This window comes from Maniola hyperantus, chromosome 28 (genome assembly GCF_902806685.2).
Source record: "Maniola hyperantus chromosome 28, iAphHyp1.2, whole genome shotgun sequence".
Lineage (NCBI taxonomy): Eukaryota > Metazoa > Arthropoda > Insecta > Lepidoptera > Nymphalidae > Maniola > Maniola hyperantus.
Genome location: NC_048563.1, coordinates 642,071 through 658,259, shown reverse-complemented (window position 1 = coordinate 658,259; position 16,189 = coordinate 642,071). Strand labels below are relative to the sequence as shown.

The following is a 16,189-nucleotide window of genomic DNA, read 5'->3' as shown; positions in this document are numbered from 1 at the left end:
TCCCGTTGACCTAGAATCATGAAATTTGGCAGGTAGGTAGGTCTTATAGTAGACATTCGGGGAAAAATCTGAAAACCGTGAATTTGTGGTTCCATCACACAAAAAAATTAAATTGTGGTCATGAACTAATATTGCTATTTTCAACTTTCAAAGGAAGTTTACTATATCAAGTGGGGTATCATATGAAAGGTCTTCACCTGTACATTCTAAAACAGATTTTTATTTCTTTTTATGCATCATAGTTTTTGAACTATCGTGCAAAATGTCGAAAAAATACGACTGTAGTACGGAGCCATCCTTGCGCGAGCCTGACTCGCACTTGGCCGGTTTTTTTATTCAGATACAAGCTAGCCCTTGACTGCAATCTCGCCTGGTGGTAAGTGATGATGCAATCTAAGATGGAAGTGGGCTAACCTGAGAGGAGTATGGCAGTTTTTATCAAACGGCATCGTACCGGAACGCCAAATCGCTTGGCGGCACGGCTTTACCAGTAGGGTGGTAACTAGCCACGGCTGAAGCCTCCCACCAGACCAGAAATTTAGAAATTATAAAATTCCAAACCCCTGCCAGGAATCGAACCCGGGACCTCCCACTAATAAGACAACAGCGCAATTACCACTGCGCCAGGGAGGTAGTCAGGCATATAGGTTTCCTCGCGATGTTTTCTTTCACTGTTTGAGCAAGTGATATTGGTGAAAACGCACATTGGTACTGATTCTGAGCACAACCTAATTTTAGAGTATTCGCGTCCTCTTCTTACTAGTGTAATATGAAAAGGACAGACGCAGTTTGACAGTTTTAAATTTTATTTTTAGATGGTAAGACCCGTGATTTTAGCGCACAGTCGCTAGCCTACTGTTTTTTGTAGCGTGCACTAAAATTTAGAGTCTTTAAATGTAAAATTTGTGTTCTGTCCCTTTTTAGCATTGTTAAAAAGAAAAGGATGCAGATACTCTACTCTACTCTAAATTTAGTTTAGAGAAAGACAACGGAATCGGTTTGACTAACTCCGAAAAGTTAGAGGTGCGTGCCCGGGATCGAATCCTGGTCCTCAGAACCTAGAGACTAAGTAAAACATTTATTTACTTACAAAATCTTTATTTGGCAAAAATAAATAAGCATTTTTCTTACAATATGTTATATTGTGTTAAATATGTATATAAGCCTTACATTTTAAATATATAATTTTGGCTATACAATACAGTCAAAGTAATTATTTCATACCTTATTATTACTTAGTAAGAAAGAAATAGGAAACAAATCATTTTTTGTAAATAATACAATTTTATGCAAAAAAATTACACAAAGGTCAATCTTATTATAAATTCATACCTTAAGTAGAGAGAGGTAAGAAATACAAAATATATACAATACACATAATATAATAAGAAAGAAACAGGAATTAAATCATTTTTACTTAATACAATTTTAAGCTTAAATAAATCAGTATATATTTAAATACCTGTTATTGGTACCTACAAATTCATTAGAAAGAATGAGGCAAGAAATAAAAATATGTAGGAAGAAAGAAACAGGAATGAAATCATTATTACGTAAGTAATACATTATAATGCTTAACCTAATACCATAATATAGTAATATAATAAACAAAAATCGCAGGCATCATCTAGTAAATAATTAATTTATAAACATAAATGGTTTGTTTAATAATATAAACTATTTAAAGCTCAAAAACACGAATCTTGTAATTAAAAATTAAAAGCTACCAAAGAAAAATATATAAAGAATTTTTTTTTTCAATTCAAACAATTCATTGTTTAAACACTTTATCGTATATCTTCATCTTTTAAATATATAAAAGGACTGACTGACTGATTAATCTATCAACGCACAGATCAAACTACTGGACGGATCAGGCTGAAATTTGGTTTGCAGATAGCTATTATGACGTAGGCATCCGCTAAGAAAGGATTTTTGAAAACTCACCGCCTAAGGGGATGCAATAGGGGTCTGAAATTTGTGTGGTCCACGCGGACGAAGTCGCGAGCATTTGAGGGTCGTGATCCTTTCATTGATGGTGGAGGGTTTATCTTACTTATACGGTGTACTCCCAAACCCTTCAGAATTGGCTAGGGTGCGATTCGGGGGTGTATATTTGTATGAGGTAATTGTATAGTGGATATATTGTGTTTTTTGAATGGGGCAAGGGAAGCGAAGAGGAGTAGCAAGAAATGGTGGGAGGGGGGGGGGGGGGGTTACAAGGAGGGTGTTAGAAGAACTGAAGGGTTTTGGGAGAACTGGGTATATCTGAGGAGTCAGGAATGGGGTAAGGGACGCGAAGGAGTAAAGCAAGAAAGGCGATGGAGTAAGGATAGGAGGGGAGTGCAAGGAGGGGGTTAGAAGAAGTGAAGGGGTTTTTGGGAGAATTGGGAATATTTAAGGAGTCAGGAATAGGGTATGGGACACGAGGGACTAAGGCAAGAAAGGCGATGGAGTAAGGGTAGAAGGGGAAGTACAAGGAGGGGGTTAGAAGAAGTGAAGGGGTTTGTGGGAGAACTGGGTATATTTGAGGAGTTAAGAATGGGGGGGTTTTCGTAGGAAGGGGGGTTCATATCTAGAGTGTACGTCATTATTTACCCATTCTAAAACACAATGATAATATCAACAGAAGCAATATTCTTTATTCTTCGCTCTGTACACAGCATCCTCTTTTTGCAGCTGCACTCTCGCTTCTTCCACGTTCTTCATCACCCTGAGATCCGTCACGCAGTCGTCAACGATTTTTTGGAAAAGCTCATCTGAAATTATTTAAAAATCTAGTCATATAGGTGACAATAACTATCATTATTTCTTAACTGGAAGTTTTTAGGGTTCCGACGGTGCGGACGATATCCGGTAGATCTCGCGTCGTCAAAAAGTGTTCATGAGCAAATAAATAGTTTACTTAAATCGCATCATAGATGGCGCTGTCTGTTATTAACTTGCAGTGTTATGCGACCTCCTCATACCCTCTTGTGTGTACTTGTAAATTTTTTTTATTGAATATTTTTTAGAGTTCCGTACCTCAAAAGGAAAAACGGAACCCTTAAAGGATCACTTTGTTGTCTGTCGTCTGTCTGTCAGTCAAGAAACCTACAGGGTACTTCCCGTTGTCCTAGAATCATGAAATTTGGCAGGTAGGTAGATCTTAAAGCTGACATTTGGGGAAAAATCTGAAAACCGTGAATTTAGGGTTAGATCACACAAAAAAAATTAAATTGCAGTCATGAACTAATAATTAGTATTCTCAACTTTCAAAGTGAGATAACTATATCAAGTGGGGTATCATATGAAAAGTCTTCACCTGTGCATTGTAAACTGATTTTTATTTATTTTTACGCGTCATAGTTTTTTAATTCTCGTGCAAAATGTCGAAAAAATACGACTGTAGTACGGAACCCTCATTGCGCGAGCCTGACTCGCACTTGGGCGGTTTTTTAATGATGAAGATGATATGGGGAACATAATGTGTTTAAAGTTGCTTACCAACATTCTCTCCAGTTTTGCTGGAGGTCAGGAAATGGCCTCTAAGTCCTTGTGAGTATGTCGCCACTATATCTTCGGGCACCTCTCTCTGTACGGCGCCACTGTCTAGGAGGTCCTTTTTTGTACCACAGAGGTATACTTTGCAGTCCTGAAAAATATATGAACCTTTATAAATAATATCTATCCCGGCTGTACTTACGTGTTTAGTCGACGTTAGCCCGACTAGTTTCGAACCCATTCGGGGTCAGTTCGCGCACGTGTGACTGCGGGCCGCGCGTGCCGCTGCTGCCGTTGTGAGGGTGGCTGGGGGGGGGGGGGGGGGGGGGTTTGACAGCTGCCGATCGTCTCCCGACAGTTCTTGCTGATGTTCATCGCTGGAACCGTCACCTCAGTCCCTCTCGCTCAAGCAGATTTTCATTTTGTCACATTCTAACAAGAGCTTTTGTTGGCATTGGGATATCTTTGTCCCAATGCCAACTAAACGTAAAGTATTTAACATGTGCATCCTACCAATACTTACTTACGGCTGTCAAACGTGGGGTCTGACAAAAGCTCACAATCAGAAAATAAAGGTATGCCAACAAGGGATAGAGAGAAGCATGCTGCATATCAAACTGAAAGACAAATGGAGACTGACCAAAATTAGAAAGATCACAGGTGTGACAGACGTCTCAAGAAGAATCAAGAAACTTAAATGGCGTTGGGCTGGCCATGTGATCAGATCCTCAAAGGATAAATGGACCAAAGAGGTCACTTACTGGTACCCCAGAGATGGGAAGAGAGCGAGAGGACGGCCACAGAGGAGATGGGAGGATGACCTGCCAAAGGGTTGGCGCGGACTAGCGTTAGATAGGAAAAAATGGAGAAGTCTAGAGGAGGCCTATGTACAAAGAGGACAACCTGAACTGTAAATTGCTGGTGTTACTAATTTTTTTAGAATAAATTATGTAGGATAGGATAATTAAATAATAGGAAATAAGAAATTAGTAATACGGTTAGTTAGTAATATAAGATGTAAAACTAGTGTATCAGTGAATAAAGGCTATTTTATTTTAGGGGATATCCCCTCGGCTCCTGTCGTGACGATATAATTGTCGCGCGTTTAACACAACACATAAATAATAATGTCACCTAAAAAAAAATATATATATATATATATATATATATATATATATATATATATATATATATATATATATATATATGTGTGTGTGTATGTGCATGTGTGTATGCATATATGTGTGTTTATACATATATGTGTATGTATATGTATTGTCTGTTCTTTGTTTTTCTTTTTTTTAATATTTAGTTAGTATATTATAATATAGTAATATGATTTATTTATAATCTTTTTTTTTAATGATATAAGTAGGCATGATGTAATGCGCAGACGTACGCATTGAGGGTCAAACCTCTGTGGTTTTTACAATGCGTGCTACCTATTATGTGTAATTTTCTCTTGTATGTTAATAATAAATTAAAAAAAAATATATATTATTTATTTTATTTTATAACAAGAGCTTTATTTAGCTATCTCGCTCTAACAGTAGGTGTCACAATAGGGCTACTTCTAACAGTCCTTGTTCTGAGGTGTCACACTATACTATAAACAAAACAAAAGAAAGACCCGCGCAATACAAGTCGAAACGTTTCTTGTCACGCAAAGCGTCAAGTGGCGTCAACTATTGTTTCAAGGTCAAGAAAGTTAAGATCCGTGTCCGGATCCGTATCCGCGGATCTACATTTTTAATGATCCGGCACATCACTAATGATAATTTATTTATTTATTCATTTATTTATTTATTTCACAACTTAAAACTATCCTTACAGGCTAACCTAATGCGATAGCTAAGTAAACTTAAATTATTTATATCTACTTATTACCTATTACATACTTTTTACTATTTACAACTAACTGACTAAAACTTACATAACGCTACTTTATTTAAAAACTTAACAAAAATGTTGTGGCCCTTATGAACTTGCCCAGTGAGCAGCTGAACAGGTCGATGTGTTCAGCGACCGAGTTGAGCGTGCAAGTCGCGCGCGTGAGCGGCGCCCGCTGCCGCAGGCAAGTGCGAGCGCGCGGTTGCGCCAGCAGTGGAGGCCTGCGTCTGCGTGACCCACTGTCGTTCGGCACACAAAAGCGTAACTCCTGCAGAACAGCAGGGTTATGCACCTTCCCTCTTAGCACCTTAAATATGTATGCAGCCAGGGATACCTCTCTTCTTAATTCCAGTCTACTGTATCCCACCATGCCCATGACAAACAGAGTGGGATACAGCAACGGGTATCCCGGATACACTCCGTACAAATGGTATAATCCGTACGTAATGGTGATGAATAAAGGCATACCTCCTCAACAGTGCGCAGTTCCAACAGCCAATGTCTTAGCCGAGTCCACGAGGCTTGACACGACGGCTCATAGCATATTATAGCTGCATGCGCGCCACGGTAGTACATTCTGGTCATTGCTGCATACCTGAAGATCAAACATTTTTAGCTTTCATCATCATGATCAACCCATCGCCGGCTCACTACAGAGCACGAATCTCCTCTCAGAGTGAGAAGGGTTTTGGCCATAGTCTACCACGCTGGCCATGTGCGGATTGGTAGACTTCACACACCTTTGAGAACATTATGGAGATCTCTCAGGCATGCAGGTTTCCTCACGATGTTTTCCTTCACCGTTAAAGCAAGTGATATTTAATTAATTAAAACACACATAACTCCGCAAAGTTAGAGATGAGTGCCCGGGATTGAACCGCCGACCTCCGATTAAAAGGCGGACGTCCTAACCACTAGGCTATCACAACTTTTTAGCTTTAGTAGTTCAATATTGGTACTGATTCTGAGCACAACAAAGCTTTAGAGCATTCGCATCCTCTACTTACTAATATAATATGAAAAAGACAGACGCAGTACAGTTTTAAGTTTAATTTAGAGCCGTCAAACCTTGTCACTTTAGCTGCAAGTCGCGAGCGTATCGTTTAAATTTGTAGCGTGCACTAAAATTTAGTCTTTAAATGTAAAATTCAGGTTCCGTCATGTTTTAGCAATATTAAAAAGAAGAGGATGCAGATACTCTAAATTTAGTTTAGCGAAAAACAACAGAATCAGCGCCACTATCTAAATATATGAACGGAAAAGGTGACAGACTGACTGATCTATCAACGCACAGCTCAAACTACTGGACGGATTGGGCTGAAATTTGGCATGCAGATAGCTCATGATGAAGATAGATGAAGTGATACAGGGTATTCGATTCGAGAACCTGCATAGCCCCAAAGTGTAAGAAGAAGAAGATGGGTCGGTCATGAATCATGATACAAACCTTTCACTGCCAGCGGTGTCCCAAATCCCAACATTGAAGTCTTTGCCATTGGAGTGCATCTGCTTAGCGCAGAAAGCTGCACCAATTGTCTGAAAACCAAAAATGCAATTAAATGCTTAAATAGATAACGCCCGTTTAAATAGGCTTGTTTCCATTCCATGCAACTTTATAACTAAATTTTTTAAGGATATTTAAATTTCTATCCTATTAACCAAAGAATTATTGTTTGGAAAAGGAACTACGGCATAATATAACTACATAATACAAGATCAAACAAAGTTCTACAAATTACCAACACAAAGGATTACATCATTTAATACGCGTAAATAAAAAACAACATGCATAAAAATACTTTTTCGTGTTGGTACTATAGGTACCATAATATATCAATTTAAAGGGCATACAATGTACCTATACAATAATTAATTAATATTCTACTCACGTTTTGATACGGCGTACCAGAATTAAATCTGCAGTTAACAAATCGGAGGACCAAGCTAGTTTTACCAACATGTTCGCTGCCTAAAAGTACTATTTTAAAATCGCATCTACTCATATTTATTAACACTTAGACTTTGTTACCATACTTATAATTTATAAGATGCACTTATAGATAAGCTACAACGCGTATAACAATTGTTATTTCAATAACAATGTAATTTTACACCACTTTAACTTTTTCGAAAAATGTTTTTGTTTTTGTAGTTTGTACCTACTTATATACAGCTGTCAAGTGTCAAATTCAAATAAATTGTTTTGACATTTGATTGATTCGATGAATGCGATGATTAACGCCATAGATAATATACTAATGATTAACGCTACGTCGTTGGCTAGATAATCTATGGTCGTTGGTCTCAAAAAGGCATTGCTATTACACTTTTTGCGATATCTGGTTTATAACTGGATTAGACCATATTGTAATAATTTAATTAAATATTGCAGTTTACCAATAATAATTTAATCACTATAAGGTAAATTTTAATATTTTTATGTGAAAAACCTTGCGGTCAAGTTAACAATCGTGAGTTGGAACGCACTTTCAGTTCAGTGTTGCCAGTATAAAATAATTAGTACCAAAAGTAGGAATATTAATTTAATATTTTTTATATTTCCCAAAGTTTTGCAAAATTCGTCGGCCATTGCATTTACCAAATTCTGGGAATAGATAGGGATAGCAAAAATGTTTTGTTAATTTTCAAAGTTCCCGTATTTTTATTATGATTTATTCAAATAAACTACCTACTTAATATGAACACTAGCATTACACTAAGTACGTTTTGTGATTCGATTTAGAATCCGATTTAATAGATATGATATTAATAATTATTATAAAGGATGAACATCAAATATTAAAGGAATTCCCTTAGGAGTTATAGGAATTCTGCATAATCCACTTGTTAATTGTTTGCGCAAGTATTATCCGAACAGACTCCAAGCAGCTACCTATACCTACACTTTCACAGCTACCTATTCTTTAAATCTGTGAAAGACTGCTACAATTTACAATCGTTGATTTTTTTTTATAACCTGACAAAATCTGAAAAATGGCTCGTTTTTTAGAAATCATATTTTTTATGACAAATATCGAACTTGAATAATGTTCTTCATTTCATATCACGGTACACAAAGAACCGCTGTTCTAATAGCATTAAGTCTATTTTAAATCTCAAAAAGCGCTGAACCTATTTTAACCGAAACTTTCAAAGAAGATTTATATATTTACATAATAATAATCGTCATCATCCTATTAATAAAGTAGATAAAAAATACCATCATCATCATCATCATCATTGTAGTCATCAATTCACCTCTGACTCATTACTGAGCTCGGGCCTCATTCACACTTGGAACGAGAAGTGTAAATTAGCAGACTATTATATTTACACCTTTTTAAAAACCGCACACAACTTCGACAGTTAGAAATGCGTACCTACCGGAATGAACCTTAGACCCCCAAATAGGAGGTAAACGTCAAAAGTACTATTCTATCACTGCTTCTTCTGTCCGTCTATCATTCCAGATCTTAACGTTCAGAGAAATAGCTCTCACATTTTATCCATACTAATATTATAAATGCAAAAGCTTTTCACGGCCCAACAGTTTAACCGATTTTTATGAAATTTGGTACAGAATTAGCTTACATCCCAAGGAGGAAATAGGCTACTTAATATCCCGGAAAATCAAAGAGTTCCAACGGGATTTTTAAAAAACCTAATTCGACGCGGATGAAGTCGCGGGCATCATCTAAGTAGTTACCTGTACTTAAAAACCAACTGTACTGAGCCAGGACAAGTTAACAAGTGCTTGCGTTGTATTTATGTAGAGCAGCACTCGTTTTACCGTAAGTTCTTCATCGCCATGGAGCAAATGAGGTCACCAGCCACCACCACCGCACCGACACCTTTTTGTAAAAAATACCAAACTTAGCTAAGTATATTTATTCAAAACCTCGCTCTATCTTGTACCTAATCCTCATTTCTGGATGTCGTAACCTTTTCCACTACTACACAATTGTCTAAAAAAGGAGTGAGATTCAGGATTCATGTATTCAGATACAAGTTAGCCCTTGACTGCAATCTCACTTGGTGGTAACTGGTAAGTGATGATGCCATCTTAGATGGAAGCGGGCTAACTTGGAAGGGATATAGCAGTTTTGATAAAACTTACTGTTTGGTACATGGCATTGTACCGGAACGCTAAATTGCTTGGCGGCACAGTTTTGCCGGTAGGATGGTAACTAGCCACGGCCGAAGCCTCCTACCAGACCAGACCAGACTTTAAAAAATTCTAAGCCCCTGCCAGGAATCGAACCCGGGACTAATAAGACAACAGCACTTACCACTGCGCCAGGGAGGTCTTCAAATGTATGTTTAAATGTATGTATAAAAGGAAAGGGCTGATCTATCAACGCACAGCCCAAACTACTGGGCGGATCGGGCTGAAATTTGGCATACAGTATGACGTTGGCAGGAAAGTATTTTTGAAAATTCAACTCTTAAAGGGGTGAAATAGGGAAAATCGCGATCATAGGCTAGTGTTGAATAATTTTTTGGTATAATAATGCGGCAGAGTCCGAATTATGTTTCGCAATTTGAGAGTCCATAAATTAAAAATTGGCTGGGGTCTGGTGAGAGGTTTTAGCCGTGGCTATTTACCACCCTACTTAGGTAATTTAGCGTTCCGGTACAATTTTCAATGCTGCGTAGAAACCGATAAGGATTACTGTACCTACCCAAATCAAATAAGCCCATTTGTGACAATATCATCACTTACCATCAAGCGAGATCGCAGCCAAGGGCTAACTTTCAATAAATTAAAAAGACCAAATAGGGGACTATCTAATCTACTAAAACTACCAAATCCCTTCTAGAATAGCCCGTTTCTATCTTAGATTTAATCATCATACATACTAGTAGGTGAGATTACAATCAAGGGCTCTAGCAGTGGAATAAAATAAATTACCTATTTCACTTGTTAAATTGTTATACATAAGCAGACTATAGCAGCACTTAGTGTTTATTGACCTCCCCCACTCTTTTACAAAATATTGATTGTGGGAGGTACAATAGATACCTGTGACGGTATTCAAAACGAGATCTTATCAATATGTTAATAGAGGTTATAATGGAACGGTTTTGTTATGTAAACTACAATCGATTTTTGTATGTGACAACAATAGATATTGTTATAAAAGGGTCGATAACGAGAGCTATTTTAGAAAAAAACCTTTGAATAAGTACACGAGTTGAAGTTTTGTATGGAAACGGAAGCACTTAATTTCTAAGGCCTCAGTCATTCAACTCCTATCATAAGTTTCTACCTTACTTACCTAGTTGCTTTTTCAATTAAAAAAAATAACTTCTTCCTTAAATTTTTAAAACCTAACTAACTACCTACTTATCGATTTTTTTATTCTAAAAAGTCATTTTTTGTCATAGAGATAACGTTAGTAGTAGGTACATAATAATTCAATGTTTTTTGTGAGTCAATAAGCTCAGTTCTCTAAAATGCCTGTGAAAGTAACACGTAATAGATTCCATACAATTAAAGAATTTTAATTTTTAACAATCTTAAGACTTTCAGATTAAACTAACTTTAAAATATTATATTAAGAATTTGCAATGAAAGCATTATCTTTGTTTGAAGTTTCTCTATCAAAAACACTTAAAACACAGACTTTTTAAAACCAGCGAGTGTATATTATTTTTATTGCCATTTCTTAATTATGTGCTAGAAATATCTGCATAGTATTATTAAAATAACTCATAAATTCTATTTTGATCTTAATTTTAATATTATTTTAGTTTATTATACATATAAAAAATCATAAAATATATATTGATCCACAAATTAAAATAATAAAACATTTTAATAAACAAGTAATATACAAGAATAAACGTCCAAGGTGAAGCCACATAAAAGAACCTCGCACGAAGTGATAACACGCGCAGCCTTATCAAGTTGTTGAAGTAATAATACAAACCAAGTGCCAACTCAGCGCCCGACCTACCTATAACTACAATTTTTCTACACTGTTTCCTCCGAATGCGCACTCGTCCCACACCCATCCTAATGTTGCAGGTTAAACACAAAAAGTCTATATTACTGTTAATTTTTAAAATACTAAAACCAATCCAATCGCTACAATAAATTTTTGTTTATATTTTAAAATTAATTGCATTGATTAATTTTTTTGCGTACGTTATTTGGTTGTTTTGTGTGTAGCACGAATAAGTTGAGGAGTACTGGAATGAGTAACAGCAGTCAATGAGTCATCGTTGTTGTTACAATTTTCTTTTAATAAAAATACACCTTATTGTAATACTATAGAGTTCAGATTAGTTTGTGAAGTTATTGGAAGTTATGCTGTTTTGTTAAGTAGGCACAAAACGTCAAAGGTTTGACACAAAATGGTTGACTTGTAGACAATGTTGCCAGCAAATAAATAATTTTGTCTTTCTCACACCTTTCGCAGGCAGTAGCTACCCCATCTTGGTGAAGCAATGGACGTTCAGCCAGTACATAGGTTTTGCAGATTTGTTTATATTTCCGTGAATCGCGTTCGTAAACTTTTGTGACCACTTTCAAAATCTTTCCCAAACAAAAATAATGTGGTGTGTGCATAGTTTAGCGGTTGAAACGTTGGGTTTTTCGTGATTTCGACTCGTCTTATTATCCCCTTAGGATGGTTTTAGTCCGTCTATACAATTGATTATTACTTTACCCAAGTCTAATATTTTCGTAACCTTATTGTTTTTTAATCGCTTTTCCCTTGTTATATTTAACTTTTGGTAACTTTTTGGTGTGTTTGAGTTGTTGTCGTAGTAGTATTTAAGATTACTTAGCAGTGTAAAGGGATATTTTTTGCATTGGCACAAAATGGTTTCATTGAACTAATAGGTAAGTTTTATTGATGCTTTTTACTGCTATTTCGATAAGAATTGTAATTACATACCGTTATAAGGCTGAATAACTTTGCATTGAACTATGACTTGATGTTATAATATGTAGTATTGTAAACTACTTACAGAATACACAAACAACTCCATGGCAAAGTACTAGTATAGAGCTTCAAACTTGTTGTTTATAACTACTATTTACCTGTATAAAACTGTCTTTTAATTAAGTAAATAAGAAATATTTGTTGGAATTCTAGTATTTAAAATTGATGGTGAAAAATAACAAACCTTTTTCACAATAATAATATTGGATAAATAGGGATAAGTATGACAGACTACTAACCTGCTATGGATATGAAAACCTACAGAGTAGGTTTAATATGAAAACGCACAGCTCAAACTACTGGACGGATCGGGCTGAAATTTGGCATGCAGATAGCTATTATGACGTAGGCATCCGCTAAGAAAGGATTTTTGAAAATTCAACCCCTATGGGGGTGAAATAGGGGTTTGAAATTTGTGTAGTCCACGCGGACGAAGTCGCGAGCATAAGCTAGTCTAAATATATAAAAGGAAAACGTGACTGACTGACTGATCTATCAACGCACAGCTCAAACTACTGGATGGATTGTGCTGAAATTTGGCATGCAGATAACTATTATGACGTAGGTTTCCGCTAAGAAAGGATTTTTGAACATTCTACTCCTAAGGGGGTGAAATAGGGGTTTGAAATTTGTGTAGTCCACACGGACGAAGTTGCAAGCATAAGTTAGTATTATATAAGTAAAATTCTTCTATACTTCTTGTCTTCCAGTATAAGCATCACCTCAATAATATAAGACATGGCACTGTGCGAGAGCCAACTGGAGTCAGCTATGCACATCAACGGAGCAGAGTCTGCTGATGAGCAGACCTCACCAGAGAAGAAGAGGGAGCCTAATGGAGACATATATGGTGGGTATCATGTACCATAACGTGGGTATGCAATGCATGCACGTCTCTATGTGCATCAGTGGAGAGGAAGAAGGAGCCTAATGGACACATCATGTATAATAGCTTGGGTAAGCAGTGCTTGTATGCCTCTATGTGCAGTGGAACGGAAGAAGGAGCTTAATGGAGACATACGTATATGGTGTGTATCATAGCTGGGGTAAGCAGTGCTTGAATGTCTCTATGTACTTCAACTGAGAAGATGAGAGTCTCTGGGGATAATAATGGTGAGTGTCATAGTTTGGGTAAGCAATGCTTGTATGCCTCTATGCACATCAATGGAGAAGGAGAAGAGAATAATAGAGGTAAAATAAGCAATATACAGGGTGTAACCAGAACGCTGGCAAAAACGAAGACAGGTGATAGTACTGATGATCAGTGATATGATACCACAAAAAAACGCGAAAAAAAACCCCTGTAATTTTTTCGATATATTGCAAATAAAACATCTGACGGACGCAAGAGGTCAACGGACGTTGCGTAAGTAGGCCACTCGGAGTCAATGCCGCGTTGTAGGTGGGGCATTGACCCGAATTTTGCACTGCGGGTTTGAAAAATACTAAATCACTAAAACTACAAAATAAGGCAAATGGTTATTGGTATTGGATAGTGTTTAGATAGTACAACAATAACGCTAAGTTTTTGCTAGCGTTCTGGTTACACCCTGTATATACAGAGAAACTTGAGCTCTAAAACAAAAGTCTTAAAGTCCATTTTAACTTTACTGTTATCTACATACTTAGGTTTTGACGCTCTATAGATTTTAGCATAGAATATACATTCGGCTAAGCTTTATAATATATATCATAGAAGTTGTATAAAGAGCTCTATTACAAAGAGATTAAGGTCCATTTTAACTTGACTTTTCTGTTATTTTGACGCTCTATAGATTGAAGGAACTTGAGCTCTATCACAAAGAGATTAAGGTCCATTTTAACATGAGTTTATTTATTCCTCAGCACCCCCCCTCCCAATGAACGTGGACTACCGCTCCCCCGTATCTCACTTCGTGCCTCCCGCGGTAGAACTGTACGCCAATAGACACAAGCCAGAAATCAATGTTGGTAAGTGACATTATAGACCATAGAAATCATTATAGATATAGAAGTGTCGAAGAAACGTGAGGTAGTCGCCGCGTTGATGGGCAGTGACCCATCATAGTTACAGTACGCGTCCGAAAGTAATGTACATCTGTCACGGATATGACAAAGACAAAAAAGTCAGTATGCGTTAACCATTTTGAGTGGCCAACCAATCACAAACCTCACAGGGGTAACTATGTTTGGAATTGAATTTCGAATGTTTTTTGAAGTTCAAAAAACATGTTTTTTGTTGTTGTTTTTGAAAGTTTTGAAAGTTTTTTGAACTAAAAAAACTATTGACTAGTACGGAAAACATGGGTTCTCAGGAAAGGCATGAAATATTGTACATCGACCTTTAGAAAGATATAGGTCTCAACGACAGAGACAATGCTCTACAAATCCGCTATCTCCTTCTTAAGGTCGATGTACATTATTTTCTGCTGCGTACTGTAATTTACTTGAGTTGTTATATCAAGAAAGATCTCCACACCGCTGTACTGGTGTGCGTTGTGCCTAAGTCGTTTCACTTATTATGCAAAAACTTGTAGTTAGATTTGCGTTGCTTAAGTATCTTAAATTTTAGATATATTTTTACTTCTTTATAGTACTTCGCTGATATTTTTTTGAAAAATAAATAAATAAGCATAACTATTATTTTTCAGTTTTTCAAATTAATATAGGTACATGTAATGCTGTATGTTTGTGTGCATGATTTTTTTTTTTGGATAAAACTCACTGATTGGTATGTATCAGTGAACGACAGAGCATAGAAACCGCGTTTCTAACTATTGTCATTCAAATATATGTGCTGCGACCTCACGACCAACTATATTAGCGTAAATCGCAAGCTCATAATTGGTTCGGACTGTGTGTTATACGACACTAACCGCTGCCGTGATTGGCTCAGTCAAATTGACAGTTAAGGAGTTAAAATTTCATATTTTTATTTGAGTCACAATAGCTCAACGGGTAAATTGAAATTGGATTGAAAACCAAAAAGTCGACGGTTCAAACCCTGCCCGTTGCACTATTGTCGTACCTCTCTACTCCTAGCACAAGCTTGACGCTTAGTTGGAGAGAAAGGGGGATTTTCAAAAATCCTTTCTTAGCGGACGCCTACGTCATACTAGCTATCTGCGTGCCAAATTTCAGCCTGATCCGTCCAGTAGTTTGAGCTATGCGTTGATAGATCAGTCAGTCAGTCACGTTTTCCTCTGCTAGTCATAATTTGAACTTTAAACAGCTCTCCTGTAAAATTGACAATTTTATTGGGTAGTTAGTGTAACTGAACTAAGCCATTAGATGTAACATGCACCACCCGCCATAGAGATTTAGGTACACTATTATGGAGCGTTTGGGATATTTCTATGTTTTGTCGTTCACTGGTTAATATAACTTTACCATGGTATTTTCAATTCTATAAAATATACTCAATTATTATTTTTCTTTTTTATATCCCAATTTCTTCGATACCGTATGAGCAGTGGCGTGCACAGGGTTTGAAGCCAGGGTAGGCATTAGTTAAGTAGGTGCCTGTTTACTTGCAGGTCATATTGGAAAATTTGCATTGAGCTATTACAACTGGGGTAAGCAATGCATTTACGCCTCTACTAGATGATGCCCGCGAACTCGTCCGCGTGGATTTAGATTTTTAAAAATCCCGTGGGAACTCTTTGATTTTTCGGGATAAAAAGTAGCATATGTCCTTTCCCGGGATGCAAGCTATCTCTGTACCAAATTTCGTCAAAATCAGTTGAATGGATGGGCCGTCAAAGGCTAGCAGACAGACAGACAGACACTTTCGCATTTATAATATTAGTATGGTATGGTAGTAGTAGAATAGAATAGAATAGAATATGTTTTTTATTCATGTAAACTTTTTACAAGTGCTTATG

At 36.7% G+C, this 16,189-nt stretch overlaps 2 protein-coding genes across 9 annotated transcripts in view; one reads left to right on the top strand and one right to left on the bottom strand.

Annotated features, from left to right (window-relative positions):
- Nucleotides 1-2,192: 2,192 nt before the first annotated feature.
- LOC117995053 (ras-related protein Rab-24-like) lies at nt 2,193-7,539 on the bottom strand. Of its 2 annotated transcripts, XM_034983042.2 has the most exons (5): nt 7,263-7,539; nt 6,821-6,909; nt 5,842-5,968; nt 3,487-3,634; nt 2,193-2,759 (listed from the first exon to the last, which is right to left on the bottom strand). In XM_034983042.2, exons 1-5 carry the CDS (start codon nt 7,374-7,376, stop codon nt 2,623-2,625), a joined length of 615 nt encoding a protein of 204 aa, XP_034838933.1. In that variant the 5' UTR covers nt 7,377-7,539; the 3' UTR covers nt 2,193-2,622. The 2 variants fall into 2 exon arrangements, with proteins under 2 accessions (XP_034838933.1, XP_069364549.1); XM_069508448.1 differs by lacking the exons at nt 2,193-2,759; nt 3,487-3,634 and adding an exon at nt 4,761-5,641.
- A 4,201-nt stretch (nt 7,540-11,740) lies between these two features.
- Nucleotides 11,741-16,189, top strand: part of LOC117995086 (uncharacterized) — a 32,894-nt gene continuing 28,445 nt past the window's right edge. For 2 of the 7 annotated variants that reach the window (XM_069508379.1, XM_069508378.1), the window contains exons 1-3: nt 11,743-12,223; nt 13,037-13,176; nt 14,172-14,276. In XM_069508379.1, coding sequence (XP_069364480.1) covers nt 13,065-13,176; nt 14,172-14,276 — 217 coding nt within the window. In that variant the 5' untranslated portion in view covers nt 11,743-12,223; nt 13,037-13,064. Of the gene's footprint in view, nt 12,224-13,036; nt 13,177-14,171; nt 14,277-16,189 lie in introns of all 7 variants that reach the window. The other 5 variants (XM_069508382.1, XM_069508381.1, XM_069508380.1 and 2 more) reach the window with 5 other exon arrangements.